Source organism: Equus caballus, chromosome X (genome assembly GCF_041296265.1).
Source record: "Equus caballus isolate H_3958 breed thoroughbred chromosome X, TB-T2T, whole genome shotgun sequence".
Classification (NCBI taxonomy): Eukaryota; Metazoa; Chordata; class Mammalia; order Perissodactyla; family Equidae; genus Equus; species Equus caballus.
The window spans coordinates 105,951,521-105,969,065 of NC_091715.1; the positions used below are offsets into that span (position 1 = coordinate 105,951,521).

At 37.5% G+C, this 17,545-nt stretch overlaps 2 protein-coding genes across 18 annotated transcripts in view; both read right to left on the bottom strand.

Annotated features, from left to right (window-relative positions):
• Positions 1 to 9,609, bottom strand: part of RBM41 (RNA binding motif protein 41) — a 62,379-nt gene extending 52,770 nt beyond the window's left edge. The window contains exons 1-5 of one of the 4 annotated variants that reach the window (XM_023634190.2): positions 9,430 to 9,609; positions 7,730 to 7,846; positions 6,632 to 6,824; positions 6,139 to 6,343; positions 4,192 to 4,263 (exon numbers count right to left, since the gene is read on the bottom strand). In XM_023634190.2, coding sequence (XP_023489958.1) covers positions 4,192 to 4,263; positions 6,139 to 6,343; positions 6,632 to 6,824; positions 7,730 to 7,846; positions 9,430 to 9,437 — 595 coding nt within the window. In that variant the 5' untranslated portion in view covers positions 9,438 to 9,609. Of the gene's footprint in view, positions 1 to 4,191; positions 4,264 to 6,138; positions 6,344 to 6,631; positions 6,825 to 7,729; positions 7,847 to 9,116 lie in introns of all 4 variants that reach the window. The other 3 variants (XM_023634191.2, XM_001492804.6, XM_070257967.1) reach the window with 3 other exon arrangements.
• Positions 9,610 to 13,875: 4,266 nt separating this feature from the next.
• Positions 13,876 to 17,545, bottom strand: part of NUP62CL (nucleoporin 62 C-terminal like) — a 113,029-nt gene continuing 109,359 nt past the window's right edge. For 10 of the 14 annotated variants that reach the window (XR_011434527.1, XR_002805582.2, XM_070256680.1 and 7 more), the window contains one exon: positions 13,886 to 14,817. Coding sequence is in view for 6 of the 14 variants with exons in the window: in XM_070256675.1 (XP_070112776.1) it covers positions 14,723 to 14,817 (95 nt within the window). In the remaining 8 variants the exon portion in view is untranslated. 14 annotated transcript variants of the gene reach the window in all.

Sequence of the window (17,545 nt, forward strand, 5' to 3'; positions counted from 1 at the left end):
TGAGCCTTCTTTTTTCCTTGGTAAGTCTAGCTAAAGGACTACAAACTTTGTTGATCTTTCCAAAGAACCAACTTTTGGTTTTGTTGATTTTCTCTATTTTTTAATTCTCTATTTCATTTATTTTTGCTCTAATCTTTATTTCCTTCCTTTAGCTTGATGTGGGTTTAGTTTGCTCTTCTTTTTATAGTTTCTTTTTTTCTATTAAGACTTTCTTTTAGAGCAGTTATAAGTTCACAGCCAAACCGAGGGGAAGGTACAGAGATTTCCCAGATATCTTCTGCCACCACACATACACAGTCTCCCCCATTATTCCCTATCAGAGTGGAACATTTGTTACAATTGATGAACCTACACTGACATATCATAATTACCCCAAATCTATAGTTTATATTATAGTTCACTTGTGGTATTGTACATTCTATAGGTTTGGACAAATTTCTATATTTTCTTAAGGTAGAAGTTTTGGTTATTAATTTGAGATCTTTCTTATTAATATGAGCATTTACAGCTAAAAATATCCCCCTAAGCACTGCTTTTACTGCATTCCATGAGTTTTGGATGTTAAGTTTTGTTTTCATTCATCTCAAAGTATGTTCTAACGTCCCCTGTGACTTATTTTTGATCTACTGGTTATTCAGTAGGGTGTTGTTTAATATTTGTAAATTTCTAAATGTCTTTCTATTATTGATTTCTAATTTCATTCCACTGTGAATGAAGTGGTGAGAGTGGACATTTTTGGCTTATTCCTGAGATTGGGGGGAAGATTTCAATCTTTTGTCATTAATTATGATGTTAATTATTAACATAAATATATAGCCAATTGATTTCTGACAAAAATGCAAAGGCAAGTAAATTGAGAAGGAATACTCTTCAACAATTGGTGCTGGAACAATTGGACATTCGTAGGCAAAAAAGTGAACCTTAAGCTATACCTCAAACATTATATAAACATGAAGTCAAATGGATTGTAGATCATTTAAATTTAAAATATACATCTACAAAACTGTTAGAAGAAAGCAAAGGAAAAAATCTTTTTCATAATCTGGTGTTAGACAAAGAATTCTTGGACATGAAAAAAAAGCATAATCCATGAAAGAAAAACTGATAACCTGGATTGCATCAAAATTAAAACATTTGCTCTGAGGCAAAAACCTTCTACATTGAAAACTACAAAATGTTGCTGAAAGAAATTAAAGACACAAATAACTGCAAAGATGTCCTTTGTTCATACATTTAAGGCTTAATATTGCTAAAATGTCAATACTACCCAAAGTGATCTACAGATTCAAGGTAATCCCTATCAAAATCCCAATGACGATTTTTGCAGAAATAGAAAAATCCATCCTAGAATTCACATGGTATCTCGAGGGACCCCAAATAGTAAAAACAATCTTGAAAAAGAACAAAGTTAGAGGTCTCACACTTGCTGATTTCAAAACTTACTACAAATCTACAGTAATTAAAGCAGTGTGGTACTGGCATAAAGACATATATCCCAATGGAATAGAAGGGATTACCTAGAAACAGACTCTCATATTTATGGTCAAGACTTTCAAGAAGGTTGTCAAGATCATTCAATGGGGAAAGGACAGTCTTTTCAACAAGTAGTACTGTGAAAACTGGATATCAATGTGCAAAAATTGAAGCTGGACCCTTACGTTATGCCATATACAAAAATTAACTCAAAAGGGACGAAATACCTAAACATAAGAGCTAAAACTATAAAACTCTCATAAGATAACATAGGAGAAGGCTTTACGACATTAAATTTGGCAGTGATTTATTGGATATGACACCAAAAGCACTGATAATAAATGAAAAAATTGACAAATTTGACTTCATCAAAAATAACTTTTGTGCCTCAAAGGACAATATCAACAGAGTGAAAAAGCAACCCATGGAATGGGAGAAAATATTTGTAAATCATATATTTAATAAGGGATCAATATCCAGAATGTATTTTAAAAAGTCCACAACTTGACAACAAATAAATAAACAATCCATTTAAAAATGGGCAAAGGACTTAAATAGACATTTCTCCAAAGATATACAAATGGTCAATAAGCACATCATAAGATACTCAACATCATTAGTCATTAGGGAAATGCAAATCAAAACCACAATGAGATACTACTTTGCACTCATTAGCATGGCTATTAGAAAAAAGAAAATAAGTTTTGGCAAGGGTGTGGAGAAACTGAAATCCCTGTGCTTTGCTGGTGGGTATGTAAAATGGTGCAACCTCTATGGAAACCAGTATGGTGGTTCCTCAAAATATTAAACATAGAATTACCATATGATGCAGCAATTCCACTTCTGGGTATATACTCAAAAGAACTGAGAACTGAAAGCAAGGACTTGAACAGATGCTTGTACATCCAGATCATGGCAGCATTATTCACAATGGCCAAAAGTTAGAAGCAACACAAGTGTCCACTGACAGATGAGTAGATAAACTACATGTGGTAGATACATACAATGGAATATTATTCAGCTTTAAAAAGGAAAGAAATTCTGACACATACTACAATGTGGATGACCTTGAAGACATTATGGTAAGTGAAACAACCCAGTCATAAAAGGCCAAATACTGTATGATTCCACTTATATGAGGTACCTACAGTAGTCAACTTCATAGAGACAGAAAGTAGAATGGTGGCTGCCAGGGGCTGAGTGAAGGGCGGAATGGGGAGTTAATGTTTAATGGGCACAGAGTTTCAGTTTGGGAAGATGAACAAGTTCTGGAGATGGATGGTGATGATGGCTGCATAATAGTGTGAATATACTTAATGCCACAGAACTGTACACTTAAAAAATGTTTAAAATGGTCAATTTTATGTAAAGAATATTTTACCACAATAAAAAAAAGTTTGCTCTGCAAAAGACACTGTTAAGAGAATGAAAAAACAAGCTATAGACTGGTATAAAATATTTGCAAATCAGATAGCCAACAGAGAATTGCATTTAGAATATATAAAGAACTCTCAAAGGTCATCAAGAAGAAAATAAACAACCCAATTAAAACACAGAAAAAGATATGAACAGACACTTCAGCAAACAGGATATAAGGATGGCAAATAAGCATGTGAAAAGATGTTGAACATCATTAGCCATTAACGAAATGCAAATTAAAACTACAATGAGATACCACTTCACAGCTACTGAAATAACTAAAATAAATATCAACAATGCCAAATGCTGACAAAGATGCAGAGCAACTAGAACTCTCATACATTGCTGGTGGGAATGCAAAATGGTTCAGCCACTCTGGAAAATGGTTTGGCAGTTTCTTATAAAGTTAAGCAAACACTTACCATATGACCCAGTAATCTCACTCCTAGATATTTACCTTCGAGAAATAAAAATTTATGTTCACACAAAAACCTGTACAACAATGTTCATATCAGTATTATTCATAATCTCCATAACCTGGAAATAGCCTAAATGCACTTCAGTGGGAGAATGGACAAAGAAAGCTTGTAAGATCCATACAATGAAACATGAACTACTGACAACAACCTGGATGAATCTCAAAGTCATTACGCTGAATGAAAGAAGCCACTCTCAAAAGATTACATATTGTATGATCCCATTTATATGACATTCTCTAAAAGACAAAACTACAGTGATGGAGAATGGATCAGTGACTGCCAGAGATTATGGGTGGAGTTGAGGGTGACTATCAATGGATAGTATGAGGAAGTTTTAGGGTGATGGAGCTGTTCTCTATCCTGATTGTGGTGGTGGTTACATGAATCTACATGATTTACAATTCACAGTATTCTACACCAAAAAAACCCCCAGGCAATTTTACTGTAAGTTCATATCAAAAATAAAATACTAGCTATTATATCATCATCATCATCATCAATAGCTAAACTTTAATGATTAATAAAAATCTTCAGAATTAGTTGTGAAATAGGATCTAAAATTCATTAAGGATATTTCATGTCTGGTACAATAACTTAAAGGTATAGAGAAAAAAATCAACAACACTAAATGTAAATCTTTACAACTTCTACTAACTCCTCTCTTTAATAGTCTATATCAGGATGATATGCTCCCTCTGGATCATTTCCTACAAACATTGTCATATACTGAATATGGAATTTAAATAAGCACTCAACTTAGAAGTCTGGGACCCTACGTTACATTCCTAAATCTAACACTGTAAGAAAACTCTCGACTTGCCTTTTGTGCCTAATTTTATCTTCCTCTTCATTGAGGTCATGTACTTGTCTGCACTTGTCTTTTTGTGGTATGCTGTGAAGGTTTAAAGCAAGGAGTTTCAAAGATAGGAAACAGAACAGATTCATACACCACCCACCTCCCCAAATACTAGGTAACTGCTCTAAGTGGTTTACATGTATTACCTCACTTAATCCTCCTAACGACCCTATAACACAGTTACTATTAATATCCTCATTTTACGGATGAAGAAACTGAAGCAAAGAGTGGTAACTTGCCCAACATCTTCTACCTAGTACATGGGGGAGCCGGAATTTTCCCAGCAGTCTGCCTCCGCAGCCCATGTTCTTAATCTGTAGGCTATAATGTCTCTTCACAAAAGGCTGTTCACTTGTTCTTTTCCTTCCTTCACCACTGTTCTTTCTTGTCTCTGGTCTGTCTGTCTCTAACAAATAATTCATACATTCTCATGGCTTTACACATCATCTAAGCATAGATGATTCCCAATTCTATATACCTAGTTCTGACCTTGCCCGTGAGCTTCACAGCAGCATTTCCAACTGCCTCCTCAATACCTGCATTTAACGATCCTGCCATTCTCACAAACTCAACATGTTTAAAATCAAACTCATCATCTTTCCTCAAAATTTCCCCATAAAGGCTTTCTTAATTTTACCAATTAAGTCACACAGCCTTGAGACATCTAGGTTATCTTTGACACATTCCTCTCCATTGACCCCCCCGCCTTCATTCTCAGTCAACAAGTATTACCAATTCTGCCTTTGTAATGTCTCTTATAACCATACCCACCACTCTTTTCAATTCCACTGTCATCATTCTAGTCCAAATCTTCATGCCTAAGTAACTGTAATATCCCCAAAATCATTCTCCCTGCTTCCAGTTCCTCCTCTCTCTCAACCTATTTATTGGCCACCAGATTAACAATTTTCAAATACTGCTTTTATCATGTTACTCCTGGCTCAAAAACCTTTAACCATATCTAAACTGACTGACTAACTCTGCATAGGTCTATATTACCCACCAAATAAAGTTCAAAATTTTGTTAGCTACCTTTGTAACCGTGTCTCTCCCAACCCCCCAAACGCACCATACTGTTCACAACATCTGCTATAACTGAAACGCCTTTCCCTCTCCTTCCTAAAGAATACGCAGTGTTAAAAGAACATTTAAATCTTACCTCCTCTGAGAGACCTTCTTCAGTCATGCCAATGCACAGTGGCCTTTCCCTCCTCTGAACAGCACTTAACAACTGTATCTAGCATTACTACAAAGTGTTAGATGCTTCTCTCTCCAACCAGACTGTAATTGACACAAAGTCAGGAACCATTTCTTAAACTGTGCACCTTCCACAGTGCCTAGCAAAACTTATCTGTTAAACTAACTCTTTCTAGTTAGGACACATACCATTTATCTATATATTTTGTGCTAATTTATAGTTCAGCCTAAAGACCCTTCACAATCTAGCCTCATCTACCGTTCCAGTGTCATCTCCTGTCATTCCCTGCCACGTCCTATACTTTCTGCCACACTGAACTTTTTGTTGTTCTCTAGACACACCAGGTCCTTTCACAACGCTGCTCCTATTCACCTACTATCTGTACTATCTCTCCCCCTTATTTACCTGACAAATGTCTGTTGATCTGTCAAGACTTAGTACAAATGTCAACTCCTGACTCTCCCAACTAGACTCAGATGTTTTATGTTCTGTGATCCCTCAGCATTTATTCACATCTCTACAATGGCAATTTCCATGGGGCACTGCAACTAACTATGTACATATCTGTGTCTCTCATGGGACTACACATTGCTCAAGAGTAGTGATAGTTCATCTTTTCCCTACTCCCTTCACTAACTCTTCATAGTTAATGCCTTGATGTTAGATCTTTCTCTCAGGGAAAGAATACATCAAAGTCATTGGCGATCACATACCTTGGTAATAAAGAGCTTTGAGGAAGGAGTGACGATCAGCTCCCTGAAATAAAGACTTTTCTATTTCCATTTCTCGCCGGGTCAGCTGTTTGCTCTTTGCAAATCTCTGTGGCAGGCAAAGGATGCGCTGACGCTCCGAGATCCTTTCTTCAATATCTTGAAGACGGTTCTGTATTGCTTCAGGGGTCGCCCTCAGTCTTGTCCTCTGAAACCAGAGAAATGAGATGGCATATATCATAGAAGACATGGCCTGAAAGTAAAGATATGATGCCTCAAATAAGAGAGAAGATGGTCAGGGCCCAGAAATGATCGCTTATAGATGTGTTAGCTAACAAGTCAACGAAGAGCTTCTCCTTTTACCAAGGTCCCTATCCTAGAAACCAAAGATTCAGACACAAAGCTCAGTTTTGTGAGAACTAAAAATGAACAGGTTCTCGGTGCCAAATGAAGAGCTCCTGCTCCTTAATCTCCAGAAAAAAATTGCCCCACTCACCTTTTCACCTGAAACATGGCTCTTCCAGATCAAGATTTCTGTTTCATTGAGCCCTAGCTCCCTGAGAGAAGCAGTTTCCTGGTCCTTCTCATGCAGTGTCTGGAACTGGGACAAAGTCATCGTGCCAGCTGCTTCCTTTCCAAAGGGCTTGTACATAGTACCAGGAGCAAAGCTCTCTTTCTTAGACACACATCTGCAAAAGAAGCAGGAAGAGAGTAAGAAAAGCTTCCAGCTACCATAATTTAAAGAAAAGGGGCTCACTATTAAAACAGGCACAATGAAACTCATCAACAATTTCTCTCTCATGTCCCACTTCTAAGCTGAAGCACCACTGTAACGATATGGAACTCAGTCAATAGTCCTTTCTTCCAGGACTAATAAATGACTGAATCAAATATTTATTTATTGAATACCTATTATGCATCAGATACGGTGCTAGGTACCGAGGATTTAACAATGAAAAAGATAAAAATGAGGGGCCGGCCCAATGACGTAGCAGTTAGGTTCTTGAGCTCCACTTTGGGGGCCCAGGGTTCACTGGTTCAGATCCCAGGTATGAACCTATGCACTGTTTATCAAGCCATGCTGCGGTAGGCGTCCCACATATAAAGTAGAGGAAGAGGGGCACAGATGTTACCTCAGGGCCAGTCTTCCTCAGCAAAAAGAGGAGGATTGGCAGCGGATGTTAGCTCAGGGCTAATCTTCCTCAAAAAGAAAAGAGAGAGAGAGAGAGAGGAAGATTGGCAACAGATGTTAGCTCAGGGCCAGTCTTCCTCACCAAAAAGAAGAGATAAAAATGGTTTCTGCTTTTGTGGAAGAAAAGTGGAAGACAGGCAAGTAAACAGGCAATGATAATATCGGGTTAGAAGTGCTATTGATGTTAAGGGAAAACATAGGAAAAGCACCTAGCCCGGACTTAGTGGGATATGGGAGGCTTCCTAGAGGAAGAGACACAGAAGCAAAATCATCCCTAATAAGCAGAAGTTTGCCAAGAAAAGGCGGGTGGGAGAGGAGTGTTCCATCCAGGCTTTAAGAGGGGTCTGTCACCTGGATGTGAGGGGCTATAATACTCTCCCCATTTGCAAAATCAATACCTACTCCTCAATGGAGACAGAGGTATCAAGTTGATGCTGAAGGAGGCTTTTCAGCTGCCTCTCCCCTTCTGTTTCCAACTCCTCCAGGACATGCTCATCACTCTTCACACAGCTATTTACCCTGGAGTAGATATAAGAATAGATACAGAAAGTAGAAGAGACAGTAAATCTCAAAATATATTCTTTATCTATATTATCTACCATTAGTGACCCCATTTGTTCAAAGGCACTTCTCTAAACTATTTGTTGCCCTTTATCATTCATTGCACAAACATTTACTTATCAAATACCTACTTACACACAATGCACACCTTCCTTCTAAAATAGCCCTTTACTATTGGGGTTATGATGAGGCAGGCCTAGAAGATGTATCTCCCATAATTATGAGCAAGATTCTCATGCTCTAGAAAGACACAGGCTTACTCTGGGAAATTTAAGAAAAAGCTTAGGCCCAGGATTTTAAAAAACTCCTTTTAAGTATCTTAATTTTTATGTATTATTTAGAATTCTGACAGTTCTTGCTACTTTTAAAGTGGCTTTGACTCTCAAAAAGAAATGTTAAGTGAGAAAAAGCAAGTCACAAAAAAAATGTGTCCATTTATAAAGAGTTGAAAATGGATATAACTAGCAACACTTTGTTTAGGGATAAATTCATATGTAGTAAAACTATTTTTTTTTAAAGCAAGGGAATGATTAGTGTAAAATTCTGGACAACTGGTTCCCTCAGGGGGAAGAGAGGGAGAAGAAGCAATCCGGAAGGGGTACACAACGGACTTCTATTATTATTCTTTCAATTATATATATACATTATTTTGCATGTATGAGATATATCATAATAAACATTTTTTAAAAGTCATTTTGAGGCAGGAAAAGTCAGAAATGTTTTTTTAAAAGATGCAGCAAGTGACAGTGCAGGACAGCATAATATCAGTAAGAATTTTAAATGCCCCGCCCTATTCCAGAGTGATTATTCTACTTGCAGACTGAATACAAAGCCAATTTAATGAGGATCCTTTAAAAGGCTTTGTGTACTGTCAGTAATTGTAAAGCTCGGGCTTTCAACAATCACCAGCCAAGTTAAAGCTGCTATTTCCTGCAGAACCAGTAGGGGGAACTGCTCGCAGGGCTGCCAGTCTTCTCCCATAATACATCGAACCGGCTTTGTATCCTTCTAAATTTGTAGAAACAAATTATAACTTGCTTACTTTAAGATCTGAAAGCGCTACCTGCTCTCAGGGCCCGAGCAAGTCTTCTTTAGCACACAAACACTGCAAATAAACGCGCCCACCCTGAGCCTCTCTCTGAGGGTGAGGTGGAGGGAGGGCGGGACAAGGCGGAGCTCGTCTGGGTTTCTCCAGCGCTGGGCATCAAGTTGGCCAAGACCCTTTTACCTGGGTGGGTCCGTCTGAAACGGGAAGAAGCCACTGCATCCGTCCAGCTCCTGGGGCCGGCGCCGTGGCCTAGAGACCTGTGCCGGGAGGGCATGCCGGCGGGAACCGGAGGCAGCGGCGGCCCTTCCGCAACTTCACCCTGCAGGCCTGTCCAGCCCGTCTCCCCTCCTCCCTCCTCCTTTGTCTTCCCGCTCACACGAAACTGCATCCCGAGAACGTGACAGACCCCAAACACAAAGTAATAAAAGCCATTTTAAAAGTTAAAAGTTCGAACAGAGCTCCCTTCGCCGCCTCCTCTGAGACAAGCCCTTACCTCTTCATGTTTCCACAGGCCCCTATCTCTAACTTGGGTAAATAGGCCGCGGACTTCAAGTCCCAGAACTCCGCGCGGCAGACTCTAAGGGGATTGTGGTGGAGCGCGAGGCTCTGGGAATTGTAGTAGGGCAGAGCTAAAGAAACGGAAAGAGAGTACGTATGGAGTAACCGGTATGTTGTAAATTGTTAAAATATTTCTCTTGAATTTCTCGTAGAGGTTAAAGGCAAAATATGCAGCTCATAAACTTAGGCGACTTCTTGACTTTCTCATTCAGTATCACCAAACCTGGCTCTTCTAATTTCTCTTGAATGTGCCCCATCCCCCCTGCTTCTGCTTTCAAGGACTTACCCGGCCTACCTGATGTTTCCAATCCAGCCTCTGATCCGTCCTCCACAGTGTAGCCAGTGATCAGACAAGTGTGACGACGTCACTTGCACTGATGGTTCTCCTCTGTCTGTAACAGAGTTTTACAAGACATTGTATTTCCTATCCTGAGAATCACAAATCCATATGTATTCAGGCCCGGACTATAACATAACTGAACTGTACTCCTCAAAACTCTTAAAAAACGTGGAAAGTCTGAGAACCTTTCACAACCAAAGGAACCAAAGGAGACGTGATGACTAATGTCATGTGGTATCCTGGATGGGATCCTGGAACAGAAAAAGGGCCCTAGGTAAAAACTAAGGAAATATGAATAAATGATGCACTTTCATTAATAATAAGGTTCATTAGTTGTGGCAAGTATACCAGAGTTATGTAAATGTTAACACTAAAGGAAACCGAGTGAAGGTGTATGGAAGTCTGTACTATGCAACTTTTCTGTAAATCTAAAACTGTTCTAAAAAATAAAGTTTATTTTTAAAAAGTACACTAAAATAACACTTTTCATCTACTAGATTGGTAAAGATCCACAAGTTTGAGAACACGCTTGTTTTGTTGAGATTGTGGGAAAATAGACACTCTCAGTACATTGCTGGTAGGAACATAAATTGGTAAAGCCTCTACCAAAGGGAACTTGAGGATACAATTGAATTAAATGCACATTCCCTTTAATGCAGCAATTCAGTGTCTAGGAATATTATCCTCAATACAGTGTGTCCTCAAGTATGTGTATGTGTGTATACATACATACATATACATATATATATATATAAAATGTTCAATGCAGCATTGTTTATAACAAAATATTGGAAACATATGTCCATGAATGTGATACATTCATTCAAAGGAAAACTATGCAGCAGTCCCAAAAATGACAAAGTTCTGTATGGACTGCTATTGAACAATCTCTAAAATATATTTAGTAGAATAGCAAGGTGCAGAACAATGTATATAGCATGCTTCCATTTGAGTAAAAAACACGGAATATATGTATGTGTGTGTTTCTATATGCATAAAATACTTCTGGGAAAACATACAGACAAGTGGTAAGTAAAAACGTCCAGGCAGGGGAACTGAACAGTGAGGGACGAGGGTGGGAAAAACTCTTCACTGTATCTTTTTGTACCCTTTGAATTTTGAACCACATAATTACCTAGTCAATAATATTTTTTTATTAAAGGGAACCCTTCTTCTATCACAAAGAGCCAAAGAAGAAAAAAGAGCATGGGTTTGGGGGTCACACTGCTTGGATTTCTCAGTGCCCGGTTATTGACAATTTAACATAGTAGGCAATCAGGACTTAACTTACGTTTTTCAAGTTATGGGACTATTTGAGTTTCAATGAGTTTCTTTAACTAGTGTAGGCCAGTTTTTTCATGTGTAAAGTGGGGGTAATACCTCAGAATAGGGTAATTGTAAAGTACTATACAAAAGTATGGTTTTAAAGTCACTTGAGGGGCCGGCCCGGTGGCACAGTGGTTAAGTTCACACGTTCTGCTTCTCGGCGGCCTGGGGTTCACTGGTTCCAATCCCAGCTGCGGACATGGCACTGCTTGGCACGCCATGCTGTGGCAGGAGTCCCACGTATAAAGTAGAGGCAGATGGGCATGGATGTTAGCTCAGGGCCAGTCTTCCTCAGCGAAAAGAGGAGGACTGGCAGCAGTTAGCTCTGGGCTAATCTTCCTCAAAAAAAGGAAAAGAATTAATAAAGTCACTTGATAGGGTGGTCATCTATGAGCAAATATTTCAAGGTTATCCAGTAGGTTCAGACTTATTCAGACTGTCTGTATTGCCATGCTCAAGTTAGAGGATATGACCAAATAGCAGCTACTGGAAGACATTGTACTTCTTATCCTGAGAACTTCTAACAGATTGGAAATGTCTTGGAAAGTATTAGTTATTCAAAACCAGTCATATACAAATGACTGCTTTTGAAGCACAGAGGTGAATGAATGCAGATATAACATGCACCACTTTGTGACTTTGGCACAGAACATGGACGGAATGTAAGCATAAACAAAGTGTGGGTCATATCATAGCCTGCCCCAGATAAATCCTATAGTGATGGGGCTGAATTCTGCTGCTCAACCAAACTCTCCTATTGACACATTGATCAATAAGGAAATGGAAAAATACACCAAGGTTCCTAATGTGTTTGTCCCCTGGGAAGGCGGCAAAGGGTGAAACAAATACTACACTGACCATCACACCAGACTTGTATACAACTTCTAATATAACATGCATCCTACTGGCACTGAAGTGGTATACACTACATTACAAATCCACTAGGTGGGATGAGTGGAGAATGAATGGCTAAAAAGACATACATAGGGTGGAACTGCAACTAGAAAGCAAGGTCATAAGGAAGTACTGTGTGTGTATAACTGTAGCCAGTCCAAGTGGTAGGTACCAAGGGACAAACATTCAGAAAATTGCACTAGAAGGAAATCCAGGCTATTTCTAGCTCTGCCAAACTTATTAACTGTGGAATGATAGCTATTCCATTTCCCACGGCATCCCTCTCCCCACTTTCCTCAGACAGTGAATAAAAAGCTTTGAGATTTCTAGGTGTTATTCATGGGCACAGAGATCTTACCATGAGGTAATTTCACAATTTCACCCCTAAAAGAATTTATGACCAACTGGAAAATATGTCTCATTTGTCTTTCTGACAATTTAACAAGGTTAGTTTAATTAAGCCAGAAGTTCCTCCTTAACATAGATATATTTCCAGAGTTGGTCCTTTTTAGGTGCTTTGTTCACAGCACACTTCTGATGAATATATTACGAAGCAATTATAATTTCCAGATATGGAAGAAGATGACAAAACCAAAAAATCTTCTCTTGAAGATGGTTAGCATCACTCATCTAACATTAAGAGTAAACAACTGTGCATGTCTTTCAAATTCCCCAAATGAGATAGCATAAATGCTGTTACAGAGAGAATAAATATAGCATCTTTTTCAAAGGACAAAAAAGTAGATAAGCACTAGGAAAGTGTCAACATGATAAATTTAAGATTCTCCTTCAGCTAATATCTTAGCTGGTCTTCAACAATGGTTAGGAGGGGCTCAAGACTCCAGTACCTAATATAAATGTTGCTTTAAAATTACTGCCCAAAACAGGTTATTTCTGATCTTTTAATTAATATTTGTTCAGTGATGTCATGTGTTTTAGACACAGGTTAGAACCAGAACCAGAAGGAACCTTAGAGGTGATTTAGTCCAAGCCTCAAGATTCCAGACAGTACATGGAGATCTACTAGTGAATCTTACAGTGTTACTGTATTGATCTGGAAGCCACTTGCCATCCACTGGCCTCTTCTGTGTCCCGGAAAAAACACTAGAACCTCCAGTGCAAAGTCAATAGGAGTACTGTAGCCTCCTCTTTATTTTACTGAGGAACTTTACAGTAAGCACTTACTGGTAGTGAAAGGAAATCGCAAAACTTCAGAGAAATGAAAACTAGTTTCAGTTGGGAAACCTTAATATGGTCTCTTTCATGTTACAGACAAAAGACAGTGCCCAAAATGAAATTATTTGTCCAGTTATTCAGGCAGGGACAAGACTAAATCCAGTGTTTCCTCCAATACACTATATTCTCTTTACAGAACGTGGAACTTAACTTACGCAGGGGATACTTTACAAGAGTTGAATCTTCAAAAACAATAGGGAAAATGTCTTTATGTAGGGTATAATAGTAATAATACTGGTCTCAAAGATTAGAGATTACTTAAGATTATACTCAAAAGCTGTTTACTGACAGAAATCATCCACAAAATTAAATAGTCTCTGGATTATTTTCATATTCTATAATTTTGAGTGGTAAGAAAAACTTACCTGATAAGAAGCTGCTACTTTGAGAAATTTGGTTAGGAAAAAAGAAACCATGTAAAGTTGTAATATTTAGTTTACTCATAAGGTGATGAAAATCACTAATATTCATTTCAAAAATATTTTCTTCCCATAACATATACCCCACAGGATGGTCATGTGTAGTCACTACAACAGAAATTCAGCTCAGTAATTATAGGCAATTAAACTCTAGTCACTCAAAAACTTCTAAGTAGTTTATTTTGATATTATACTTTTATTTTTTAGAACATTACCTTTATTTATGACTTAGATGAAACATGAAACACAAGAGATCAGACTATTCCCAAACTAAGAACAGAGCTTTTTCTTAAAAAAAAAATACACAAAAATCAACAACTAGGATTCATACAGTAAAACCAAGTAAAACATGAGGATGTCTGTATACCAAAAATAAACTGCCTGAACCTTGCCCTTTCAAAAGTAACCTAATTTGAGTCCCAAATCCACCTGAACTTTTCTTTCCTTCTCTGAATTTCTATAGCACACTTTCTGTAATTCATAACACTTCTGTAATTTATAACGCACTTCCTTGTATTGTCTATATTGTTTTTATACAGACAGGCATTAATTATATCTCAAACTAGTAAGTTTCTTTGAGGAGCGAGACTTTACAGTGTTTAGCACTATACAGTGTACATTAAATGTTAACAAGCACCCAGTAAAGATTGGTTGGCATTTATTTTTTGGCAAACATTTCTCTATAATCTGGCTGGAGTGAGAAGGACAGTGTGTGCTGGTGGTAAGATATGGAATCTAGGAAAATAAGATACAAATTGCAAACATAGAGTCAAAATCTAATAGGTTGCTGCCTAGACAAAAGGGCTAATATAGTTTTTGATTTACTAATACTAAAAGCCAAACTACAGTATAATCTCAACAGCGCAATATTTAAATGGAAAAAAAAGCCAAATACACAAACACTTTATCACAACCAAAGATTAATTAGTAATTGTAAATGCTACTCTATTTAACATCATCAAAATTTGTAGGTAATGTATAATCCCAAAACAACATCCTGAAGACATGGTCACTCAACGAAAAAGAATCCTGATGTTGCGTTCCTGCTCCTTGCAACAATCATCCTCGAAAGCCAGTGTTACCTCTTCTACCCTTCTTTGCAGGATGTCTGTAGGGGCAAAAGTCAGGCATCATTATACTCAGGTGAAAATATCTCAGGAACATAATAACTTACATTTTCCTTTCAACATATAATTCATAAAACTTTACATATCGATTTTAATAGCTTTACGTATAGAAAATACAGAAGAAGAAAAAGATTTGTCTATCTGCTTGGAAACTGTAAAAACAGTGGACAAGACTATTCCCGATTTGCTCTCCCTAGCTTCTAGACAAGTAACAGTCTACTAGACATTTATGTTTTGTTGAAGAGAAGTGTTAAGTGCTTTTTACTCATTGCAGCCTGTAAGTGACCTACAGTTTGGTCATTAAATTGAGGGTGTAGACTTTGGTAGGTTTTTGCTGCCTATAAGCAAATTAGTACACTGAATATATCCACATTTCTGTTTCTTTCTAATGATTTTTTAAACTTGGTAGTCCTTAAATTTGCTCAGGCCCAGAGCGACACAAAATACCATTAATTTTACCATATAAAAACAGTAACTTTCTGTAGTAAAAATAAGCTGTTGAAGTAAGCATGATAATCTGAGTTTTTCTATTAATGTGTGCAAATAACCTTGATCATTCATATTAGTGTTCATTAATACTCACTAGACGATAAGCAATAACTGGTGCGAAAGATTTAAGAAAAACTTTCTACAAGGGAAAAACTAAAAGTTTGGAACAATATAGTTTCATTTTCTTCAGCCAATTGGAAAAGCCCCAATGTTATTCAGTTTTTAAAGTATAATACCTCATTCTGTCTTACAACACATAGGCATTCTGCAAGATCACACTTTAAGAACAAGTGATTTAAATGATGGTTGTCTACTGAAAGGCTAGAAAAACAGTGTACACTGAGGCTGGCAAAATACATCTCCTTTTTGTTGTAATAACTAACTGCAAAGTTCAATTTTTCCTCTCTAAATAACATTTTTCAATGTGATGGAAGCAAAAACGAGCACTACAACAAACCATTAACTTGAGGCCAAAAAGTGTCAACACAAGCACAATCTACTTAATTTGCTGATTGATACATATTAAACGCAAAGGAGTACATCTATAAAAATCTTAAAAATCAATGAAATGTCGAGAAACACAAGTCAGCATTATTAAGAGAACCTTACTATAAACACTTTGTCATGTCTTCAAATTGAATTCTCAGGACTATTTCTGTATTAACATGCTTTAAATTTTTTAGGAGTTTCATTCTTTCAATGCAAAAACTGCACCTAGGCACTTAACTGCCCAGAGTTCTGGTCCCATGATATGAATTAGTGATTGGTTCCTGTAGGCCTATTAAATTGTATATCATACTAGAAGTAAAATGCTAGTAACAGTCAAAATGTGGAGGGAAATAGACCATACACGTTTTGCCATTATTAGAAAATAACTGTACTGAACAATATGAAAATAAAATTAAGAAAACAATTCCATTCACAATAGCATCAAAAAGAATTAAAACACTTAAGAATAAGCTTACCAAATGAAGTATAAGACCTGTACACTGAAAACTACAAAACATTACTATGAGAAACTAAAGATCTAAAACAATGAAGAGATATTCCATGTTCATGGATTGAAAGACTCAATAGTGTTAAGATGGCAATTCTCCACAAATTGATCTACAAATTCAATGTAATCTCCATGAAAATTCCAGCAAGCTGGGGATTTTTAAAGCTTAATAGGGGATGAAATTACTCCAAAGACATGGGGACATCTTAAGGACATTGAGGAGAAGGAGGAGCTGAGCCTCAGGATGGACTGGAAAGCTAAAGTTTTTTGGTTTGCTGTCTTTTTTTTTTTTTGAGGAGATTGGCCCTGAGCTAACATCTGTTGCCAATCTTTCTCATTTTTTTTCTCCCCAAAGTCCCAGTAGTATATCCTAGTCGTAAGTCATTCTAGTTCCTCTACATGGGATGCCACCACCCCATGGCTTGATGAGTGGTGCATGTGTCTGTGCCCAGGATCCAAACCAGCAAATGCCAGGACACCAAAGAGGAGCACGTGAACTTAACCACTTGGCCATGGGGCCAGCCCCAAGCAACCTGGTTTTGTAGAAATAGACAAGCTTTAAAATTTACATGGAAAGGCAAAGGATCCAGAATAACCAAAAAAATCTTGAAAAAGAAGAATAAACTGCAGGGATTACATTACCCAATTTTAAAGCTCACTATAAAGCTACAGTAATTGAGAGTGTGGTATTGGCATAGGATAGCCACAGAGATCAATGGGACAGAAAGGAAACCCAGAAATAAAACCTTATACTTATGGTCAATTCATTTTGGACAAAGGTTCCAAGGCAATTCAGAGAGAGAAAGCATAGTCTTTTTCAACAAATGGCACAGGAACTACTGGATATCTACATGCAAATGAAGTTGAGCTCCTACCCCTGACTATGCACAAAAATCAGCTTAAGGTAGACTGTTGACCTAAATCTATACTTGGAAAATAAAACACAAATGTCAATCAACTGATGAATGGATACACAAAATGTGGTATGTCCATATTGTACAGTACAATGAAGTACTGATGATGCATGTTCCAATTAGATGAACCTTGAAAACATTAAGCAGACACAAAAGGCCACGTATAATATGATTCCACTTTTATAAACTTCAGAAAGGAAAATCTATAAAGACAGAAAGTAGATAAGTGATTGCCTGGAATTTGGAGTAGGAATGAAGATTAACCACAAGCAGGCAAGAGGGAACTTTTTGGGATAATGGAAATGTTCT